This window comes from Pagrus pagrus (assembly GCF_965226575.1).
Source record: "Pagrus pagrus genome assembly, chromosome: 14".
NCBI classification, from domain to species: domain Eukaryota; kingdom Metazoa; phylum Chordata; class Actinopteri; order Spariformes; family Sparidae; genus Pagrus; species Pagrus pagrus.
In genome coordinates this window covers 17300564-17325175 of record NC_140198.1, presented here as the reverse complement: position 1 = coordinate 17325175, position 24612 = coordinate 17300564, and the positions used below count along the sequence as shown (strand labels likewise).

The following is a 24612-nucleotide window of genomic DNA, read 5'->3' as shown; positions in this document are numbered from 1 at the left end:
CTGTGGAGACGGAGGGAGTCACAGTAGAGGGGAGGGAAAATGTGCCCTGATAGTGATCAAAAGTTGTGGAGAAGCTGGGGAGCTTTTAATTGGGCAGCCTGTCTTGGACCGATAGCCTGGAAACTATTTGTAGCTTGTGTGTTGGAGGTACAACATGTTTTTGTTCGCTGAGCTAATGTGAATCCACAACAACTTGTTTCATTCATTCACTGCACTTACCACAAGTAAATGCTCAGAGATAATGTAAGATAGCAGCCGCATGACTCAGTGGCTTGCTTTTGCTGCAGAAAGACTTGCACATGCACACACTTATATAGAAACTATTAAAGTGAATGATGCTTGTCAGTATAAGAAATCGACAATGGTGATATCACCAGCCTTAGTGAGTTTTTCTTTGCCAAAAGCTGAACATAAGAAGCAGGGTTAGAGGCGGTTAGGTTGGTTTAAGTGAGGTGAAGTGAGAAGGTGTTAAACTTGACTTCCTGGATGATGCACTTATTGAAACTTGCAGTGAGATGTGGTCTCTAATGGTGACTAATAATTGTCTCGCATGTTGAGGAAACGTTAATGACTGTTTGAGAACAGCCGATCAACAGCATGCTTTACATAGCTATGTAAGATTCATATTTGATCTGGCTATATCTATTGTTTTTATCATTTCACAACTGAAATATCCCAAATGTTATAATATAATATAAGTGACTTTGAACTGAAGCGCTTACTGACCTGTATGACCTGACATAACCTCTAACGATCTCATAGCATGTGGGCTGCATGTGTGCTTAATGACGGGTGTCCATCCTGCACGAGCCTCATTGCTCACAGCTATCTTCACTGTTCAAGGTGCTCTGTGGTACTGGGGTTGCAAAATAACTTCAAGGCACGCTAGGTCGAGTTGTTTTTTTAAAAGTTACAGACTAAATAAAGAAAGAGGGGAAAAAAATACATTTAAGTGTGTTTATAGGTCTTACTGATTCAGTGAAAAAAGTGGTATAAAGCCTTTTGTGGCTCCAGAAGAAGCTGCATATAATCTGGTAAAAAGAAAGAAGAATGTGTGGAATAGAAAAGGTGATATCTCTGTTTCATGGTATCGATTTTGATCATATGCTTTTAAAGTGTGTTTAATGAGTCAAACAGTGTCAGAGGACTACAATGCTAACCAGTGAACTGCTTTTCAAAACCAGGCACCTACATTACCCACAATACAACTCAACCACTGACTGACATCATGGAGAAAACTTATCAGATTAAGTGCAGCTTCCTCTGGAGCCACAAAAGGCTTTATTGTACTATTTTCACACATGCAGTGTTACTCCCGCACTTTAATGTGTAAAATTGATGGGAGTTACCCTTTAATAAATACTGACCATTTACACTGTCACACCTTCTATGTGTTTCTCTGCAACACTAGCTAACGTTAGTTTAGAAATTGATTCTGCTAATATAAACTAATGACCGGTTTCTAGCACAACAGCTCCACAGGGCCCCTTTAAAAATTTGTCCCTGAAATGTATTACATTTCTGGAATGGGATACACCTCCTTAAATGTTGAAAAATAATGTGTGAATGGATAGCAAACAAATATATTAGTGACATACACAGGCACATTCTAACTAAGTCACTGTCAAATGCCATTCATGTGCTCATAACATTAGTCGTCATTATATTGCCTTAAAATGCTACAATGATAAAGACGCCAAGACACAAATAACATCTTGTTTTTCTTCCTTTAATTGCAAGTTCATTTGTTGATTTATGCATTGAATGTTTTACATAGAAAAACTGCATTGTTTCAAAATACCTGCATGTGGATATCAAAGACAAAATAAGACGGCATTATACTCTTTTTTATAATGAAATATAACAGCTTTTTTAAGGTTAAAAAAAATCTCATTTGGGCCTGGACACAGTACTGAAATGGCCCCGTAAGACATTTATTTTTAGTTTTTGTAACTAAAATAGTAGCATTTTTACTTCACGAAACAATTGAATTCTCTTGAGTTTTGACTGATCAAATGAATAGGTATTTTTACAAATCTTTCAACATACAATTTCACACAAATTCATGTTTAATTTAAGATTATTAACTGTTCTGTCACAAAATACTTACTAGAAACTAATGGCTATGATCCTCAAACACAAGAAAACATTAGAAATACAAAGTCAGACGGTACGTCACTTTGAACAGGTCCAAACAGCATTAATCAAATACAACAAAGATATATGTACAAAATAATGTATGTCGGAAATTAGACAAATGCAATACATTACTCACTGAGGTAAATGGCAGGAAAAATCCCTTCAACACTTCAGAGGTAAAATATTTTGAGGTATGAGTGTTCATATATTTATTGATATAGTTTGGACTGAGATCTGTACACAACCATTTCTGACACAATCATACATAAAGTATAATACTTGAGTATAATCACAGTCATGTAAACCCTTCATATACAAAAATGTACTACTAAAGAAGATAATATGTACAACATTGAAAGTCTGTGAGACCATGTAGGCACAATGAATTGGCAAACTTTGTTTGAAATGTGTTAGAGTAGACAACTCTTTGGTGCATAAAAACTGTAGCTGCATCATCGGCCTCTCCACCTCCCACTACTCCCCAAATCCCCAGAGTCTCCAAAATGTCCCTTTTACAGAATGTGATTAAAACAGCTCTGATTTCAACTTGATCAACATGCTTTCTTCACTTTATCTAATGTGGCTTTGACATTATGTCAGTAAACTGTTTTCAGAAGGCAACGTGTCTAATGTAGCTGTAAGTCCTTGCCATATTAGTTTTAAAAAACAATAAACTATATGTAACTCCGTACAGTATATACATTGTACACAGCATAGGCACACATATTTACAAGCACACAAACTTCAAAGCAAGAATCCATCAGCTACAATTCAAATTAAAACATAAATAAATACCTTCATACAGTATATGAATGATGAATTAATTTCAGTGAGAGATGCAGCTCATAATACCATCTAATAATGAGGAAATATGGCTTATATTCAACTTGAATTTGACCACGACATCAGTCTATAAACACTTAAGCTATGTGTAGAATCTAAATATATTCAGGATATGTGTCACTATACAGATGATACACCAGTTTATGCTAGATAAAACAGTGTATCATCTGCAAAGTGACACATTCTTTGATGCCTGTTTAAGCCAAATGATCTTGCTAGGTGAACTCTTGTAATTAAGGGCTCGATGCTAAAAGATCTTCTCAAATTGAACCCTTGAAGAATAAAAATGTTGTCACTGAAGCCAGTTCGACCACTTCATTTGAATCAGGTGTACAGGGCAGGGCAGGGCAGGGGGCCCCCAAGACCAGGATTAAAAAAAAAACACTGCCATAGAGAATGTCAGATTTAGCCAGAGTTTTTTTTCCACTCAAGTGTAAGTACCCCTTTAAAGATTTCAGTGCCATTTTCAAATTACAGTTGACATTTACTGTAAGCACTGGGCCAAAAATCACTGATTAATACATTGACTGTGGAAATATTGTTGCCACTGCTGTGTTGGCCCTAAACTACTCCAAAACTGGCTCCTCACCCACAGCAAAGTGTGCGGTCAAACACTAATTTATTACTGAGATGCATGTTCAGTCTTCGAACAAAATGGTGATTTACCAGTGTTGACCCATTGTCAGACTGGCCACAAATAAAAACATTTGAGAAATGATTTATGCTCAATTTATTTGTCAGGCACTATGAATTTTGTGTTCTGTCTTATGTAATAAACTTTACTTTATATTTTATATGCCACAAATCAGCTAAAAAAACCAAAACAAATATATACATATGTCCAGTTTTGACAGACAATTGTAAACAAGGATAGTCTTCAAATACAGGCTTGACTCCCATTCATTTTCTCAAGGTTTTCGGCTGTTGTGTCTTCTTCAGGTATCAAAATGAAAAACTTTTATTTTCTCTTTTGTTGTACATTGAGCTGCAACTCAAAGACAGATTTTTTGTAATTTAAAAAAAATAACTTTAGCCACTTTCCCTATGGATGAGGAACCTTTCAAGGAACTCAGTGCTTTAACACCGCAGGGACTACGACCAAAAGGAACCTTGTAGTTCTTTGAAAAGTTCTGTGTACTTTCGGTGGAAATGCAGCTTTTCTGTCCAATGATGTGTAAAGATTGGTGTGCTGGCTTTTTTGGATTTACATCTTCCAGTCTCTGAATGAAGGTGATGCTGAGAAAAATCTGTGCGGGAGAATGGAAAATGTTCAGGAAACGTTTTATTGGTTATACCTTTAATATGTACTTACTGCCAGACTAATTATCAGTCTTGCCTGTTTTTGATCCACCATCCATCTCAGCCTGACACCCAGCTATGTGTGGTGGTCTTAACCCTCTGGGGAAACCCATGAGATGCAGCCGCAGGGTCAAAGTTGAAGTCCAGTGCCCCGTCATCCATGAGGGTGTCATGGAGGACAGTCTCCATGTCACATTCCAACCTCTCGATCGACATGTTATCCAGGTCACTGGGCAGCCGCTCCTGATGATGACCGTGCGGATGAACCAAGTTAAGTTCCCTGTAGACGTTGTTGCTGCCGTTGCTTGCTGACACATTATTAGTGTGTGCGGGGTGTGCACGGGGCAGCTGCATACATGTCCTCAGGCTGGTCATTCGAGGAGGGGCCCCTGAAAGACTAGTCAGGGGGATCATGTTACAGCTATTCAAGTCTCGCGATGTTGAAGGACCCTGGCTATGTATAACTTGTGGATTTACATGAGGAACTGGGTGTCTCTGCAGAGGATTCATCATTTTTACTCCATTATGACCCCCCACATGGCTCAGGCTGCTGTAAGTGGGCATTAGGCAACCTCCCCTCCCAACCTGAGTATCCCGAGAGGGCATCATGTCCCTACTGGCATCTGCGGTCAGCAGCTCTTTGAGGAGGCCAGCAGGGCAGATATATTGGTTCTCATAAGCCCCAAAGCCTGGCTTTGTCTCTGGGAGTGTTTGCATGGGAGCAGGGGACAGAGAGTTCATCCTCACCTGGCTGTACATGCACTTACGGTAGTCCTGCTGTGGGTGCGGGGTCAAGCCAGTGGAGCTGTAGGGGCCACTGTGAAGCAAAGCAGCATTTGGGGAATGCGAGGAGTCTAGCTGAGGAGGTTTAGGAGACAGCAGGTTCAGGTTATCCAACAGGCTCTCCATTACTTTCTCTGAGCCTCGTTGGCCCATTGATCCAGTCACCTCGGACAGGCTGGGCAGCGTCCCTGCTGCTCCAGGATACATCATGTGGCCGTCAGGCTCTCCCAGGTCATCCTGTTCAGACGGGAATGGTGAGTGGCGACCACTCAGGGTGCTGGCGTCAGAGCTGGCGCGTGTCCTAAAGGAACTCCAGGCTTCAAAGTCCTCATTGCTGTGGGAGTTTGGGCTTCCCAACCAGTTAGAGTACTGGGAACCAGGGCTGCCTGCTCCACCCTCAACCCCTTCCTGTAGAGCCATCTATGGAGAGAAAAACATTTAGTGCTTACACAGGCTGCCATAAAAAAATACCTGTGTATTATTAACTTACATCAAAACAATATACATAGTTTGACACTTTAGGGAAAACACTCAGGCATATTTGCTTTCCTGCAGAGAGATATATGAGAACATCCATACCCGTCTCATATCTGAGGCCACCGGTTAGATCAGCTTAGCATAACACTGGAAACTGGGGGAAACAGCTAATCTGTCCAAAGGCAACAAAATTGGCTTGACTTCCCGGAGTCTCACATCGCTGTGAGGGTGCCAGGCAACCAGCGGAGACACAGTCACTACGTCTGATTGCTGTAACATTCTTGCACATAAGCTCTTGTAAAAATATATATTGTTGTTTTTAGACTTCTGTTTTTGGACACCTTAGAATTTCAAACAGTGCCAGGCTAGCTGTTGCCTCGCATTTCCAGTCTTTATGCTAAGATAAGCTAACTGGCAGGCTGTAACCTCATATTTAAAGGTCCAATATGTAAGAATTTTAGTTGAAAACATAAAAATGAACTAACATTATCAACAGAATGCGAAGGAATAACAGTTAAGTTGTAATGTCTATGCATTGTGTTGCAGAGATACCTACAGAAGTTAGCATGCTAACTAGCTAGCCCTGGCTCGTCCCTTTCCAAAGCCCTTGTGATAGTGGTGAAACATCAACACTCCCTCTGTGATTCTAGCTCTCATTCCGGACTGCTACTGCACAGCTAACTGAGCTAACTAGCTAATTGCTGCTACAGATGGCAGCACTTAACAGTTACTCTGGTGATATGCTGCCCCCTATTTGTGTTGAGTAGTAGCAGTGAGTTGTATCAATATTCTCATCTAACTGTCGGCAGGAAAGCAAAGAATGGTATTTTGTAAAATGTCAAACTTTCTTTACCATAGATTCAGCAGAATTTTGTGAGAAAAAATGTGAATATCCAAATATATATACAGATTATGTTAAATTAGTAGAATAATGTCAATAAAGCGGGGACTGTACCTTTTTCTTTGTGGCCCGTCCTCTGCTCTTTGCCAGCTTACTGTTGTTGTCCATGGAGGCAGCTCTGCGTCGAGGTGACTTTCCGTTCTTCCCCCCCTCTGGGTTCAGCATCCACCAGGAGCTTTTTCCTGTTCCCTCGTTCTGTATGCGCACAAAGCGGCTGTGCAGGGACAGGTTGTGTCTGATGGAGTTCTAGGTGGGGAAAAAGAGAATAATTTGTAAGCGATCTGTGGACGTCACAGTTATGCGTCGTCTACAGTGCAGCTAGAGGCATCAAAATAACTGCATATCAGGATTTGGACTTATGATATTGGGCAACAAGTGGGTCAATATTTTTTTATGAATGATATTCTAGTGCATCTAAGTGTTGTGTAAAGGCATGAAAGTCATGTTGTGCAAATATACTGCAAACAGAAGCCTCTGTGAGTTATTCACGGTTGCTTTTCTGTGCATTGCTGCAGGGGAAACATTTGTCATTTTCCATACAGAGCAGAGAAGAAGCTGGTAGTCAAGTGTGATGTCAATGCCAGCACATGAACAGGAAGTACTCACACGTCAATATCCTCCGTTAACAATATTATGTCTACCAAGCCTTTTCCACTCCCTTCTCACGCTCTGCAGCATAAGACGTTGGTTACTTTGGCATGAGAGAGCGAGGGATGACTGGGGTAAATGAGGTCACTTATTTTACACTAAATAAATATTTGGTACCCTTGCAGGATGGACTAAGTACAGCCAGAATACAGTATCCGTTATTGAATATGATGACAGGCAAAATAAAAGATGGCATCATACAGGATAAATGCACAACAGCATAATAGAAGAGTTTTTTCCCCCAAACACAAGAACCCATAATGAAAGGAAATTTAACAGAGAATACAAACAGTATGTACTAGTACCACAACCAGCAAAGCACAGTTTTTTTAAAGAATTTTTTTCCTGTCCTTCAGTGTTTTATATATGTTCTTGTGCATGTATAAGATCTTGAAAGTTAAAAATGTCAAAGTTCGCACCAACAGAAGCTCCTCTCTCCCACAGAAAATACTGCTCATGAAATGCCTCGTCAGTAGTCTTGCCTTTTTCTGTGACTCTGTGACATCACACTACGCCACCATGTCGCACATTTGCATAATGTATACCTAGAGGCACTTTGGCAAGTAAGAATTAATTTAGCACAGCTGCTCTGTTGTTGTTGTTAGTGGTGCTGGCTCAGGTGTGTGTGAGCTGACCAATCAGAGCAGACCCAGAGGGGGAATACAGTTACTGTCTTTTTTGAGCACTAAAGCATGTAATCCTATTCTAGTTGTTACCCAAAATAAAATTATGAACCTGAAAATGAGCATTATATGTCTCCTTTACAGTCAGAACTTTTTGACTATTTAGCCTAGTTTAAGGTGGAAATTCCTCCAGGTGAAAATGCATCAAATACCTTGTTGAGGAAGTAAAATTATTGATGCTGTTTTCAGTCCAAGCCTCTGCTTGCATGATTTTAAAATGAATTGTTTTAAGAAATGCATTGAATGCTTGCTTTAAATAGTCCCATACTAGAGTTTATTAGGGTGGTCATGCTTCTGCCTCCTCACTGTAGGCCATAATCACATGTTTCCTGTGATTTCCAACAAGTTTCATCTGCAGTGCCCCGTACCACCCTTCCACCAGCAGCAGTTCTGCCCCACCAAACTGAAAAAACAAGAAAAGTGGCCAATTTTCGTAGACGTGTCAGCGAATATATTTAACATCTCTTACACTACCATATATATTCCTCTAGTAAGCTGACAAATAGAAAGAGCACATTCAAAGACCTCTCCTGAATAAGACAGGCTGTATTACTTTGGGCTTCACCAACCTGCACTTTTTTTCTATGTGGTCACATTTGTCCTTGTGCCATCTTGTATACACCTAAAGCCTCATTCAGTCTCTTCTCTCTAATGCTGTGTTACGAACCCTAAAAGGGATGCAGAGGCGCCTCCTGCGGTAATTCTGTCAGAAAGAAAAACACCGATGGTCGAGGAGCAGACCGACGAACTGTACAGCCTGGTTGCTCTGGACAAAATCTTCCTGATATGATAAAATTGCATGCGCTGGATGGTGGGTACAATGAAAGACCAAAGTGCAACACAAGATGTACTAGCAGGGAATTTCCCCTGAATACCCATGTGAATGCAAAAGCAGCTCCCTGCAGTTAGTGAAGCCAGATGTCCCCAACCACAGGATTCAGCAGGGATACACAAAGCATGGAGATGAAGACACACACATTCAAAACAATAGACGGATTGTCTGAGTGTGTCTCCGCAATATTTAAGCTTTGGGCAAATGCATTCTGTGCATATTAATCATCAGAACACGACTCGTATCCCATCATATACATTTGTCTTTATCACACATTTATTTAAAGGGACATTATGTAGTTTTGGAGAAAAAATTCAAACTCAGAATTTTAACATTTACAATATCACTGAAGTAATAATACAAACTCTGAAATAATATTTTTTTTCCATAACTGAATAAACAAGCTGTTCTCAGAGGAAAATGAGGTCCCCAGAAAACTGTTTGAAGCAAGAAGGGTGGCAGGGTCCGCCAAATATAAACACAGTAAAGCAGTATGAAGCTGTGTTGTCCTTTAGGGTCAGTTTGTTTATTCATTTTATTCAGTCATGAAAACGAAGGAGTTTGTTTATTTAGTTTGTTTAGGTATAAAAAAACAGTCAAAGATCTTTCTCTTCTGATATTTTAAAGATGATTAAAATCTATAACTTTCGAACAGAAAAAAAAAAACACTTTAAAGGATAGTTTCATGTAGAGGATGGCTCTATAAAGTGATAAAATACGCTTTCAATTATTTTATGAAGCTGCATAACCAGAGTGACACATTTTGAGAGCCTTTTTGAATGACTGTCCTCAAACAAAGGCATTGAACCACACCAAGTTTAACCTCAAACTACACGCCCAAAGCAGCCTTTTGAAGCCCGATCATAAGAGCGGAGGCAGCGGGCTGTGCATGAATGACAAATTTTTAGTGAAGAAGAAAGCGAGGGGAGGTTACGGAGTTCGAAGCAGGGCTGGGGAGGGCGACAGAATGAGATGTTGTTGCTGCCGGCAGAGCTGAGGTCAATGAGTTCACTGCGTGCTGAACACGAGCTCCTCAGCCGGCGCTGACAGAGACATGCAAACAGGTTTGATCATGGAGCAGAAACAGAGAGAAGAGAAGAAGCATCAGAAGTGACGTGCTGTGTCGGACTGCCCGCTATATGATTGACCACAACGCGACCCCCCCACCCCCACCTCTGCTAAACTAGACACCTCCCTTCTCTTCCACTGACTTTTAAATAAGGCTTCCTGTGTCAGAGGACATCCTGCACATGCAGGACTGAAGTTAACACTGTCTGCATGGCCACAAAAAGCAATGCTCATTCTAACTCGTGTTCATTTGATTCATGACCTTTTCTCCCTTTTTTTTCTCTTTTGACATGATCTCTATCTGTAACCGAAGACAGGAAATGAGTCATTAGTGGAGGACCTGCGATCTGAGCATGGTGCTGCACAGGCTCAGTCTGTAAATCAACTTTTATTCCCCTAACCAAAAGACATGTCTTGCTCACACACGGCTGAGATCACTAGTGATATGCAAATGTCTACAGCCTCTGATTAGAGCCAACAATAGATCGCGGGCTGCATGACTGGGCCCTGTGAAGGACTATTCTCTCCTCGGCCTGGGATAATCCTTGTCTCAGACAGACCTCACCTCAGCCCAAAGAGAACAAAAGACATGTCCTGCCTCACTAGTTCAGGAGGTGCCCCACACACATTATGTCTCTGAAAGCCTGACCCAAGGTGGCCTATATGTATCATTGTTGCTAAACTTTATAAAACCAGATTGTCATGGTCCTCAATTTTTACCCACTTTGAAGTCTAAAAATATGTGCACCTGTAGCTGCGTGGCAGCTCATGTGAATGTGGGACATTTAGAAATCTTGGGTGACCTTTCTTGGCACCAGGGAAGTTCCCACGCGCAGATTATGAGGGCCTGTAAGTGACAAAAAGTTCTAGAGAAAAGATCTATTGTATTTAAAGGTGCACGATGTAGTTTTGGGGAAGACATTTTAATGAGAAGAGAACAGCTTGTTTATTCAGTTATAGAAAAGATAAATATTTCTGAGTTTGTATTATAACCTCATTAAAATGTGTAAATATTAAGAGTTTGAATGCTGATTGCTTAAAATGTATTTTCAGTCAAGACTGCATCATCCCTAGCTTTGTAGCAACCAAAATTCTCTTCAGATTTTATGTGCAAAGAAAATATACTGTTCTCTTTCCCATCTGACACAGACTGGCGCTACACTGAAGAATACCTGAGTTTAATGTCACAATGCCCCTAGGTCAGCTGGTGCAAGGACACCAGACATGGGAAAGGTCTTTTTACTTCTGACAAAATCTATTTTCAGTTTGCCCTCGGAAATGCCACATGTTGAACAGCACGCTGTAAATGCAGTGCAGCAGAAACCAGTTGTCTCTCTGTAGCAGAGTTGCTTTAAGTCCACTTACTGCGACCCAGCTCATAGTATCAATTAGAAGACCATATTAAGGAGAACCATCCAGATTCTAACATCTCTTCAGATGTCCTGAATGATCATCAACTGTGATCAGCTTCATCAAAACAAACTGCTGCAGCATAAAATGACTCCTCCTACCAGACTTCAAAACAATCGAACTGACACAGCTGCTGTTCCTTGTGTAGTGAAGCATGAGGCTTGCAGTAACGGTCGCAGGATAAGTAAACAAACAGGGCCCGGTTGCAGGGACAGGTGCAGCTGCAGTGAAAGTGGACTCGCTTGCAACTGGTCGAAATGTTTTACATACAGCGGCAGACACGACCACAGACAGGACAGAGGATCCCCCAGGAGACCGGCTGCTGGAGAGCAGCTGCTGCTCAAATCAGTAACTCGGTTTATATCAATGATGAGGCCTCATGTAAAGTTTGTAATGAAAGACCGGCAGGAAAAAAGGAATCGGTTTAAATTTGCATCTACGTGTTGTGGCCTCACGCAGCTACAGTCACAAAAATATTCAAGTGAGACTGTAACGGTTTGAGATAACATCATTTTGAGACGCTACACTGTAAAACACACCAGTGCTCATTTCAGTACACTAAGAGGTTTTACTGCTAGTTTTCGCTGGTATGACCAGCAGCTTGACGTGGCTAGCCAATCAATCAAAAAAAAATCAATGTGGTAGATTTTACAGCCCATTACCTTTAAAGTTGTATGTAAGAAACAGGAATTGTGCTCCAGGAAAATTCACAGGTTTTGCAAGTATATGTCGTGAAAACCAGGGCGATGCTAGCATCTGGGTTAGGCTACAAAATGCTCCTGCCCTATAGCACTCTATTGAATTTAACTGCACATTTGTATGATGCGTTGCCCTTTTTTTCTTTAAGTTACATAATCTCACATTAAGCTCTACCACATTTGATTTATTTTGGCGTGATTTAGTGTTGTATAACCTCTTTTGTTTTCTTACTTCTAATCAGAGCTTCATTGACCTCAGAGCAGCCGTGTGTTGGTTCTGCAGAGGCAAAAGTTGCAGAGAAAGAGGAAACACGTGGAACAATTGCCCATAAATCAAAAACACAGTGAAATAAGGAAGTATGCTAATCTTTTTGGCTGCCATTGACTGGTTCGGCCGTGGCAAACTTCTTGACCTGGTTGTTACCCATCCAAATGTACATGTTAAGTTTTCAGCCATGTAGGAACTAAACTCTGCTGCTTTCTTCTGCTGACTTGCTCTCAATGTTAATGCACTGAGTGGCTTCCTATTAATGATACCACACTGCTTCTTCATCTTAATGCTGTATGATTTTATTGGAAAAACAATTAAATAATAAAAATAATAATCAGAACTTGATCTTAACTAGCTGCTGTCATGTTACTACCACTCCAAAGCACTCTGGTGTAAACAAGAAAGCACAGCACTTGCAGAGATTACAGTAAAAGGAGAAGCCACTTCCTGTCAGTGTCTTCCTGTGCACCCCTCCCCCTTTTCTCCTCTGACCCAGGAAGCGCAAGTGGAGTTTAGAAAAAATTAAATAAAAACGAGCGTGGGGCCTGAGTCTTCTGTGACAGGGCGGTAAAAAGGCAAGCGTGGCTGCAGAAGTAGAAGAAGAAGAAGAAGAAGAGCATTCCAGCTCAGTGTGGAGACCATGTCGCCTCTCCCTGACTGCCAGGCACAATGCAGGCTACTTCATTAACACTGAGCATCAAACTGAGTGACCTACTTCTGCAATGACTTCAAAGTGGGACCATGAAAAGGAATGGGGAGCTTTGTGTGAGTTCAGATTTAGATAAACAAGGAGGGGGCAAATGAGAATGACACAGATAAACCCGTGTTTCCCACACATATATTTCTCTTAGGCGGTCCTATTGATTATAAAACACATGCAATCATACTTCAGAAATACCAAAGTGATTAAAGTTGATCTCTAATCTTTCTCAGCCTAATCTTGAGAGTGACATTCTTTGCACACTTTACGGCGTAAAAAAGCCAACTGGTCGTGAGCAGGATTGGACACTAATCTCAATTACTCTTGATCCTGTTTCTCTTTCTTCACACAATATTTCTTTGCCTCCCTCGCACCCGCGTCCTTTATGTTTTGCATAATGGACTTGAGGCCAGGTTCTCTTTGTGAACATAATATAGAGGGGGATTATTGTCCTGCGCAGGCTGGAGGACAATGCAGTAACCCACATGCCACAGATTCCACAGACTCACATGTGTGCAGCTGGCAGACTGTACACAGGCCTCAGCCTCACAGCCAGCCAGTCAGCTGACTGCTCTCCTCCTTCCCTCAAGCCGCGGCCGCTCCTCTGTGAAAGCCCCTGCCCCGAGCCTCCCTTTCTTCATGGGGTTGAAGCTTTCAGTGGGCCTCTTAAGTTCAGGGCAGACCTCCCTTTTTAACCTTGTGATCCCAAGACAAATAGCTGGCAGTCATTCAGTCTTTTTTTCTTGCCTCCTTCAGTGGCTGTTATCTCTTCTCAGGCCTGTGTCCCCAAACTGAGTTCATAAACACCTCATTGAGGGCGATTCATTTTAAAATTGACCATTTACTAATCAAAAAGTGGAAACTAAAAACAAAATGTTAGTAATATCTGTCTAAGCTGATATTATAGGCTACTTTGAAATGTCTCTGTAAGGCTATACTTAAAGGAAAAGTGGTGCTTTGAGCTCAATGTAAGCATGTGGACAATAAAATTAATTAAATAACTTTATTTATAACAACATAACATAACAATAACTACAATCGCATAACAATAAACATAACAATGTTTCATTACATTGCAAAAAATGTGTGTATATGTATATATAATGTATATATTCCTTGTGAACATATATATTGGCCAACATTAATATTGGGATTTTTTTACTCACTAATATTGCTATCGCCATTGGACCTGTTGGGCTCAATCATCAACAATCGCACATGTCGCTTGTAGTCAAACTGCACTTCTACCAGTTGGCACTTCTCATCAGCTGACACTTCATCTGAAGGTGTTCAAGTGGGGGTAGAGGAGTGAGATTTTCCATTTAGCTCATTCTGAATAAAAACCATCATCAGTATTGTCTGTATGTAGTCTGACAGCACAGTCAACAGGCTTGTGATTTTACACCCGGGTTAAAAGGTGAGAGAGTAAGAAAAAACATTTCACAACAGGCAGCACCTGCACACTTCCAACAAAACCCACTGCTTTTACACACTTCATTACCTTGAAATGACCACACAACTTCTGTTCCAGTTAAAGTCAATGCTGCTACTTCCTGTTCCATTATTTAAGCTCACGGTTCACTGAGAAAAACAGTGGCAGTACCAGTAAGATGGTAAAGTACCTTTCATGCTGCACACTGCCACTCATAGCTTAACCAACATCCCAGGGGAAACCAATCCTCCCAGTTGTCTGGGGGCCTCTCTTGTGGTGAAGGCGCCATGATCTCTGACAATTTTTGGAGGGAAAACAAAGAAATCTCCATGACACGGGGGAGACAGGAAGCTCTAGCGGCAGCATCGCCCTCGTCCTGCCCTCCACCCACCTTCAGTTTTCTAGGTGGGGCTGTGAGGTACAAACTCAACGCCCTCCGCCCACCATGAGGTCGCAGGCTTATCTCTATCTGTCATTACAATCACGTACGCTAACGCCCGTGGGTTCTTAAGTCAACACATAGAACAGCATATGAAACAAACCATAATAATAAGCAGATTATGATTCTGTACGCGTGTGGCGGGAATGCTGAAATGGAATAAAATGGCTTCATGCACAATCAAATGCACAAACATGATCCATATATGGCCTCTCTTCGATTGGTCCCTCCTCCTTTTCCAGCCCTGACCCTCGTGTTTTGCAGGGCGGGGATGTTAACACATGGCACTGTTTTCCATCCACTCTGCAGGAAATGCATCATAGTTCATTGTGGGGGGACCGTGGTGTTTTTTTAACAGGAAAAGTGTAAAAATAACTATCAGCCGGTGGTTCCAAGGCCCGGCGAGTGTGCCAACATTTAGGAATGCAGAGGTTGAGGTAGAGATGTGTTTATTTAATATTAAAGATTAACAAGCTGGAGCTATTGTTCTTCATGACTGTCCATAAGGCCGTTTACCTTTGAGCTAGGTAGTGAGCTAGTTAAATGTTTACTTTAAGCAATAACGAAAAAAGGATTTTTCATTCCGATATCATGAAAGTAAATGCAACAGTAGGGGCAGCAGGGTGAAGTCGAGGGTCCAGAGGGTCTTTATGGGGCATTGAGTAGTTTTGGAAGAAATTCAAACTCAGAATTTTAACATTTACAATATTAATGAGGAAATAATACAAACTCAGAAATATTAATTTTTTCCATAACTGAATAAACAAGCTGTTCTCAGAGGAAAATAAGGTCCCCACAACACTGTTTGAAGCTAGAAGGGTGGCAGGGTCCGCCAAATATAAACAAAGTAATTCAGTATGAAACCTTTGAGGTCAGTTTGTTTATTCAGTTAATTCAGTCATGAAAATGAAGAGAGTTTGTTTATTTAGTTTGTTAAAGCATAAATAAATCAGTCAATTAAGATCTTTCTTTTGTGATTGTTTTCCCCAAAAAAACTACATAGTGCACCTTTAAGGGAAAACACAAAAAGCCGATGATGACGGGATTCATTAGTTGTGCAGGTCCAAACCAAAGTGTTGATGGTGGTATTGATTCAAAGTTGAAGTATTGCCAAAGTGGGGAACATGAATATCTGTATAAAACTTAATGGGGATCCATCCAATAGTTGATGAGATATCTGAGTCTGGACCAAAGTGGTGGACCGACTGACAGAACTGACCGGCCTGTTTTACTAGAAATGTGTGATGAGTAGAGACACTGGGCTGCTGGCTGGTTGATTGAAGTGATTGATTGTGAGTTTAGACACATTTGTCAAGAACTGCAGATACTAAACTCAATAAGTAAAATAAAAGAAGAAGTTGTTAGAAGGTCTGTGATTCAATAAGCTTTGGGGACCACTGCCCAATGTTTACAGATCTTGGCGCTGAAAGCACAGTTGGCCTTATGAAGATCCTAAATCTCTAAGCTCCACTTGAACAAACACAAACACCTTCAACAGAAGGCCTGTGAGAGGGCAGAGGAGGAAGTGATAGGATAAAAAGCAGCAATCCCTTTCTCCAAGCTGCAGCATCCGCTGAGGAAACTCTAGAAGACAGGGACACAGAGATATGAGCGCACGGCTCAGGAATGGAGGATGTTTGACGTTGTTCCCAGCATTCCCTTCTCCCAGCCCCTTCCCCTCCGACACACTCTCCAACACTGATTGAGCTGTTTGTGTCGCCTCCTGTTATTGTCGCAAGAGCTCTGAACAGTTTTGTTCAGGCTGGCAAAACTCTGCGTACATTCCCACTGGCTAGTGCACCTACAGTATATGTGACCAAGCGAAGCTGAAGAGCTGCAGAAAGACGAAGAAAAGGAGGAAGGGGAGGTTTAGCAGAGCCATAAGTCATAATTCAAGCTGCGATCAGGGTTTTCACAAGGGGGTGTCGAACAATGAAAACTATATTAGATTGAGGTTCACAGAGGCATTTCCTGACATAACTGAACTGACGTCTCATGAGGATGCAGGAGTTAGAGGAACCATAGCTGAAATATAAATTTGATTTTGTTGGAGTGTGCAGATTTTTCTTAGTTGTGGTAAATCCTTAACTGTCTGCTATTGTCCTCTGTTCTTTTCTGTCCATCACGGCTGAGTAACTTCCTCACCCGGCGAGACAATAATAAGACCTGGATTAACATGTTTGTGCAGGCATTACGCAAACGCTTTTCCAACTTCTACCTTGTACTAAATATTTCCAACACATTTCCAGGCCGGACAGCAAAGCTTTCAAATTTCAGGACTGTACCAGATTTTCCATGACTTTGGAAATGCTGCATAGACCGTGAGTCATTATGTTTTGCGGTAAAACTGGACTGCATTGTTCCCGGTAAGGTTTGCGCAGCAATAGGAAAAGGTATATCTGGAATCTCAGCCAAGCCTTGTTCTCAAGCATCTAGTTGACAGGTGTAAAATAAACACCAGCCCCCAAATTAAAACATGTCCATTATTTGTGAGATATTCTCCTTCGGGGCTTTACAGAGAGAAATATTCTCAGGCTCATACATGGGATGTTTACAGTCAGACATGCTGGATGTTAGAGGTGTATGTTTCCTCGCTGGCACAGCAACGAGGCGTGTGCTACCGCTGACAGAGGAAGCCACTCCAAAACCTCAAAGGTAACTGACGTGCCAAAGCTCTGCAGCCAGATTCAAGACTAACTGTAAACACCATGTTCGTGGACTAGGGTTGCAACAGTATGAGATGTCACAGCAGGATTACCATCTCAAACAATAACACGGTTTCACTGTATTACACAATTAACAGAATGAAAACAGAGGGGTTTCTTGGTTTTTTTTATAACTTCATAAAATATCATGTCCTGACAGACATGAAGCTTGATAAAAGCTTGACACATTATTTGTTTTATACGGCAGAATTCAATTTTGTATGTGCAAATGTATACAGTATGATAATCGTCAACTTTTATGCGACAGTATACCCTATCATGGACTACATTATTCAACCTTTTTATGCAAGAAAAAATATTTTACCCTCTCTACATCAGAGGGGAAATGGAAGAAAAAAAAAAAAAATCTTATTATTAATCATTTTAATGAATAACCAACACTGACCACTACATGTGCACTCAATTTTGGCCTGAAATTCAAGTTTTCAACTTAAAACGAGCATCCATTTAAAAAAAAAAAGAAAAAAAAAAAAAAAGATATCTGCAAGTCACTGATTGGAGCAAAACATAGGTTCTGATAAAGATGACATGTTGCTTTAAGTTGTAAGTTTTGAATGTAAAACCAAACTGTATCTATTCTGGACAGTAATATTAAGGCTGAACTGTTTCCTGCAATGTCCGTCTCCAAGCCCAGGTTAACATACTGTTGCCTGGATGGGATCAAAGGATACATATACGTGAGAAAGGTGTGGAGTAAAATGGAGTGCAACCATCTTTAATTGTATGCCTGTGATTTCTCTGCATGTCAAAATGTCTTGAAAAGAGCTTATTGATCCCAAAATACCTCCTATAAAACAACAGCACGCAGAAGAAAAGGATGGAGCCAGGTTTGAAACTGCTGTGTTGAGATTTACAGAGAGATTTAAGTGATTTAAGTGCTGTTTTTTTAAGCAGGACTACAGATGCAGTGAACGCTACTTAATGGACAAAAGACTTAAAGGGGCATTGTGCAGTTTTGGAGAAGAAATTCAAACTCGGAATTTTAATATTTACAAATATTAATGAGGTAATGATACAAACTCAGAAATATTTATCTTTTCCATGAGTGAATAAACAAGCTGTTCTCAGAGGAAAACAAGGTCCCCCAACACTGTTTGAAGCTAGAAACGTGGCAGGGTCCGCCAAATATAAACAAAGTTAAACGGTATGAAATTGTGTTGCCCTTTAAGGTCAGTTTGTTTATTCTGTTTATTTATCATCATGAAAACAAAGAGAGCTTGTTTATTTAGTTTGTTTAGGCATATGAATGAAGAGCTTTGTCTTCTGATGACAATGTCTTACCCAAAACTACATAGTGCACCTTCAGAAAAGGAAAGTTTGCCCTCTCTGCTTACAGTCATGTGCAGAAAGTGCATCAGTGCAGTCAGATGCAGTTTGTCTTCTGTTATACCTGCACTCTTACATTTTCTGCACATCTGCACAACACTGCTCTTCATTCAAAAGATAAAGCAGGAATCATTTACTGTTTTCCTTAAAGTTAAGTTCTTCCTCGCACCAAATGCTCACGAGAATACGTTCCACGTGTGTTTGTTTTGGTTCGGTCGGTGTCTGCAGTGTTAAAGGTTGACTTGCAGGTTCACCCTGAACACCTGGATGCTCACATGCTCGCGCGCTCACTCACACACACACACACACACACACACACACACACACACACACACACACACACTGACAAGCCCTCACGTGCACGCAGCCACTCACCTTCCAGCCCGCGGAGCTGTTACTGTCTCCTTTATCCTTGAAGTAAGGCACACTCTTCACCATCCAGTCGTAAATCTGAGACAGTGTCAGCCTCTTCTCAGGTGAGCTGTCTATCGCCTTGGTGATCAGGTCAGCGTACGACATGTTGCCCCAGGCGTTGCGGCGGGACGAGCTGCTCTTCCTCTGGGGTGCGACACCAGGAGGAGGCACCTGTTGCTGAGGCGGCAGCTGCGGACTCGGGAGCTGCTGCTGCTGCTGCTGCTGCTGCGGGAGGTGACGGTGCTGGTGGTGCTGGTGATGGAGATGCGCACAGGTTCCCTCCCGACACTGGAAATCATTGCAGGGCACAGGAGGTTTCTGCTCTGCGTACTCTTCAAAGTCCTCCTCTAACAGGCAGAGGTTACTGATGAACTCGGCGTTTCCTCCCGGCTCCTGCTGAACCGACGGCGCCGGGGAGGATGTGTTGGAGCTGGCCGGGTCGTTGAGCTCCGGCCGGGGCAGCGGCCAGGTGCAGGACCGCGGGCGAGAGAGAGGCTCAAATTCCGGGTCTATTTCGACCTGTGGTGGTGGTACCTCAGCCATGTCAGGGTCAAACCGTCTCTCGCTGTCACACAGAGGCTCACATACAAAACAAAGATTAATAAAAAGGGAAAAATAAAAATAAAATGCTGCGTTCACACACCAGAGGTTTGGAAAAGCGTTGAGTTCAAGGTCTTCAGTGAAGTTCACACCATCCTGCACCCGCTAGTTACAACTCTCAAGTCTGCCGCTCTGTCTGTAGTAACACCAGCACAGAGCCTGGTGCTGCCTTCAGGGACCACTCACAGGCTCCGCCTTCTGAATTCTCAAGTTTGATGGTGCATTCAAGTGCTCTTTAGTCTGGATCTAATTTCACCCTGTTTGTAATTGAAAGCGCATTTTATTCACAGTTCCTTTTCTGTGAACTTTGCAGTCGAGCTTAATTATTTATCATTTAATTAATCATTAAATAATCATAAATTAGCACACATTTAAAATTCTCATATGAAGCACAAAGCATCTTTAAGTTGTTAGGAGCTGTGTAGACTCAAGAGAAACTGAGTGAGAGTTTTAAATGTTCTGCATGAAAGCCATCTAGACACACATTAAAATCTGCTTTAGCAGAAGTCAACAAGAATCGAGAGATACTGTGCCCATCTGACCAGCCAGTTTTTCTGAATAACCCTCATCAGTTTTGGTTTTCAAACTAAAAACTCTTGATGTGTTCTATGTGAAGAGTAGTGACATTGTTTATGTTGTCTAGTGACAAGAGTTGGTGTTTTTGGTTGGTTATTTAAGATTATAATGTCCAAAACACTGCCGTCACTTCATAAAATGATATGATGGCATTTTAGTTATAGGTTGGTAAATCATACCCAGTTTTGTTGGGAAGTTTTCTGTTTAAATATCTAACTCCCAGCCCTGCTGTAAACTTTTTAGAAATCCTAATTGTAATATACATACACAGCTACCAGTGGTGCCACCTAGTGGCTTATTTGCATACAAGAAATCTTTGATAGAGCCATGTGTCTTTCCACACAAACACGCTTTATATGGCCCATAAACATACAACTACAAGTTTGATTGCCAACATCTTATCTTGCCAATCTGGACTGTGTTTAAGGAAAAGTGAACAAAATGTGGAAATGAGGCACTTTCAAGTCTCAACCTCTCACTTTCCACACTTCCTCAGACAATAGATGGCAGGGGGTGTTTTTAGACCAGGAGGAATCTGTGTGGTACATTGTTAACATGTTTTTAACTCTAAAAGCACTTCCCTTCAAAGGCCACCAGGTTCAAGGTCTAATTACGCCCCCACTGTAAATCTGATCCTTGATGCTGCAAAGCTTATTCTTTTTTCACGACCTGCCAGGGAAAACACCATTAATCATGATGTTTGTGTGATCTTTGACACAAAAATATTTTCATCAAACTTATTTTCTTTGAATGGGAAGGTCTTAAACAATATATCAAAATTAACATCACTGTTTTTGTTTTCATGCAACTCTTCCGCAAACGTGCCTCGGTACAAAACTAAATTAACAAAACTTTAAATCAATACATTAATAATGTTAACCAGCATCAATCAACACAACTATTCTTGTGCATCATATCACTAAACCTACTCAACTGATATGAGCATACTACAAAATGTTGTTCAATCTAGACAACGAAAATCCAAAGACAGTTAGATGCCTGTGTGACCAGAAAATGAAACAAGCAAAAACAAATGACAGTACTTTTGCTGCTTTATATTGTTTGCATACTTCGTACAAGCACTCGTATCAGCAACATTTCACTTTTTCTCTGCACATTTTTCTCCATTACGTGACGAGCCAACACTGCAGTGATTAAACAGTGGTTCTGCAGTCTGAAGCAACATGTTTTGAAACAGTAGATGCTGTGCAATGACACCAGGACACAGACTTGATACCGGTCCAATCTAAACAGGCTTCATGATGGAGTTAGGAAATCCAAGATAGAACCTGTTGAACCATGTGGGTGAAGATGATCACCGTTGCAACCCTCACTGAGTAAATGGGTCTTTGTCCACATTTCATTCGTCTTATGCTTAGTTGAGGTAAACATCAGCCTCGTTGAGGACTTCTTCTTTTTGGTGGAAGTAGTCTCTGAACCAGAAAATGTGTTCCTTCTTCTGCTGGACTGTCAGATAAGAGTTTCTGGACAGACCGGCCACCACGAGCTCCATGAAGTGACGCACGGGTCCCTTCTGGGGGAAACCCTCCTCTAAGTGTTTCTCCAAGAAGATGTGCTCATGGAACGAGACAGTGGCTTCCTCCTCAAGGCCTAACAAAGAGCAAAGGGACAAAGTCATATGGTCCCTTAGCCAAGATGAATCTTTTCATTCTCTATACATCTAACTAGAATGCAACCATTACTCACCAATTTCATTGTTGATTGGGTACTGCCACATTTTTCCCTCTTTGGTCCACTGGATCATTTCCTCAAGCCCGTTGCGGGGCATTTGGTTGGTCACTTCAGACAACTGATGAGCGAAAGTCATGTCCCATAACGTAGGCCGCGCTGAAAATATGACAGCAGCATTATGAGCAAAATGTCCCAGTGAAGTAAAAAACAAAAAGCTTTTGCAATGCAGAGGTGCAAGGATTAGTCGATTGAAAGAAAGTGTGTTGCAACTATTCTGATAACTAATCATTTCAGTCATTTGTCAAGCAAAAATGTCAAACATTTGCTGGTTCAAGCTTCTTAAATATAAGGAGATGCTGCTTTTCTTTGTCATTTCTAGTAGTAATTGAAGAGTCTTTGGGTTTTGAACTGTTGCTTTTGACAAAAAGGAGCAATTTGAAGACTTCACTTTGGGCTCTGGAAAATTGTGATAAACATTTGATACAATTCTTTTGAAATTTTATAGAGTAATCGATTAAGAAAATAATCTGCAAAATAAACAGTATACAAAAAACTAATTGCAGCCCTGTTACAATGTGGCATTCAATCTGTTTAGGAGAAAGAAGGACTAAATGGTCTATAAATATTTCTAAGGACCAAAAATAATCTAGACAATCAACACCATAAATCATCCTCTATAAGCAAACACATTCAACAACAGTAGAAGTTTAAAAATAAAAAAAATTAAAAAATTCCTCATTACCAACTGCTGATTCAGCTCCGTCATCAGTCTTGGGGGTGAAGATGTTTAGTCTTTTCCCTGAGAACAAGCTCCTCCTAATAAAGAAAACAAATATTAAACATGTGGTCCATCTCAAAAACGATCTGATTCAAGATGTGACGAAAGTATTTACTTTCTCCGAACACTGTCCAGCTCAGCAGTGATTCCTCTGTCATGTGTGTATCCTTGCCCGTCCTCATCAAACCGGATCTGATTCGCCGTCCGAGCGTTCTGCCGGTTCGAATGCTTTCCTACTTTCATGTCAGCGATAATTAGTCTGAAAAAATATTGTTGGATTAATGTTTATTACACGTGAATTTTCAGTTACACAGAATGAAGACCCATCAAAGAAATCCCATAATGGAGATCTATTGGAGACGGATATAAGCACATACCCGAGGTTGTTGTTTGTGTCACCTTTCTTCTGAGCCTCAGTGACAGCCTCGTGCTGCCTCAGTTGCCTGAGCAGCGCAGACTCGGCCTGGCTGCGGTTTGGAAGAGTGGAGGCTGCGGCAGATGCAGCTGCTACCAGTTCAGGATCCAGCTTTTCCCTGAAAAACACAGTGGAAGAGGCGGATAAAGTAAGAGAGACCAGGGCTCCAGACGTCCTCCCAAGATCAGAGTGCAGACTAAGTAACAAATTTACAAGCACAAACAAACTAGTGTTTTACAAAAAATGTTGTGGACAGACCTGCACTTTAACAAGGCCATACAACCTGATGAATAACTCGTCCTATTTCACTCCCCCTCTCACCTCTTTGATGAAGCCTCCACTGTAGCCTGCTGAAACATGCTGATGGTGCTCTCCATGGCTGGTGGCCTAGACACAGGGGTAGACTCGCTTTGCTTCACTTTTAAGTTTTTGGGCTTCCTTTTACTAGTTACTTCCACCTTCATGGCTCCAAGGAGGTCAAGGAGACTCTCTTTCCCACTCCTAGCTGCACCAGTCTCCGTTTGTTCTGGCGTTATCAAGACCTGTTCAGTTTTAACATCCATCTGGTGCTGCTGCATCGTGCTGCTTCCATCATCTGTCTTTAACACCAGTGGCTCCTCACTTTGCTCAGCCATTTTGATGACTTTGCTGTCCTCTTCAGCCTTCTGTGTGACCAATGTTTGAGTTTCTTTTGGGTCAGCCTCTGTATTTGTTTTTGTTTCTTCATCTTGATTAGTGGAGACAGATTCGTTTTTCTTTTCACAGAGTCTGACTGAACTTGTGCTGAGGGCTCTGACGCCACCTCCATTGGAAACCCTGTGTGGGAGCAAAACAGAGTTAATCATCATAAGGGTCATTACTATTACTACATTCAATAACAATGGGTGACAGTTATCATCAGGGGTCACCGGGCTGTAGATGGGACCATCTTCTCTTGATTCACGTTACCATGGAAACGACCTTCCGCTCGAAGAAATGTCAATCAAAACGTCCCGCCCCGTCAGTGCAGGTTTAGTAAGCTACAAGCTAACAGTTAGCTCTCAATTACGTAGCTTTTATTCAAAGAAGCCAGTTACAATGTACATTGTTGTTAGTGTAAATACCGTGTCAGCTCTTGGTTTCATTTTTGTGAAGGCAAAACTTGACATCACTAAGTCTCTCTGTGTGTCATAATGTGTGTTGTTCAGTCACAGTCAAACTCACCTAAATACTGGAGCTGTACAGTTAGCCTTGTCACATTTAGCCAGCAACAATAACGATTCGTTGACACTAACTGAAGAATTTCGAGCAGTGTACACAGTCCGGAATAATAATCTAAACATGATTGCTTCTTGCAATGTCCTTCCACGCTCCTGACATTTGTCTCCGTTGCTACAACATAAAGTCACCCCGGTAAACTCGAGGATAACAATGGTTCCGGTCAGCAGGGTAGGTAGAATTTGCTAGAAACCTTGTGTAAATA

General features: G+C 41.4%; 2 protein-coding genes across 3 annotated transcripts; both read right to left on the bottom strand.

Moving 5' to 3' along the window:
- Window positions 1-1713: 1713 nt before the first annotated feature.
- Window positions 1714-19792, bottom strand: LOC311268851 (forkhead box protein O1-A-like). 2 transcript variants are annotated; one of them, XM_084372771.1, is made up of 4 exons: window positions 19051-19792; window positions 6497-6688; window positions 4319-5484; window positions 1714-4229 (listed from the first exon to the last, which is right to left on the bottom strand). In XM_084372771.1, the coding sequence occupies exons 1-3, from the start codon at window positions 19630-19632 to the stop codon at window positions 4342-4344; spliced, it is 1917 nt and encodes a 638-aa protein (XP_084228897.1). In that variant the 5' UTR covers window positions 19633-19792; the 3' UTR covers window positions 1714-4229; window positions 4319-4341. The 2 variants fall into 2 exon arrangements, with proteins under 2 accessions (XP_084228897.1, XP_084228896.1); XM_084372770.1 differs by having other exon boundaries at window positions 1714-5484.
- A 1507-nt stretch (window positions 19793-21299) lies between these two features.
- Window positions 21300-24558, bottom strand: mrps31 (mitochondrial ribosomal protein S31). The gene is made up of 7 exons (XM_084372902.1): window positions 24354-24558; window positions 23472-23966; window positions 23113-23268; window positions 22851-22994; window positions 22700-22773; window positions 21973-22113; window positions 21300-21876 (listed from the first exon to the last, which is right to left on the bottom strand). The coding sequence occupies exons 1-7, from the start codon at window positions 24470-24472 to the stop codon at window positions 21641-21643; spliced, it is 1365 nt and encodes a 454-aa protein (XP_084229028.1). The 5' UTR covers window positions 24473-24558; the 3' UTR covers window positions 21300-21640.
- Between the last annotated feature and the right edge of the window lie 54 nt (window positions 24559-24612).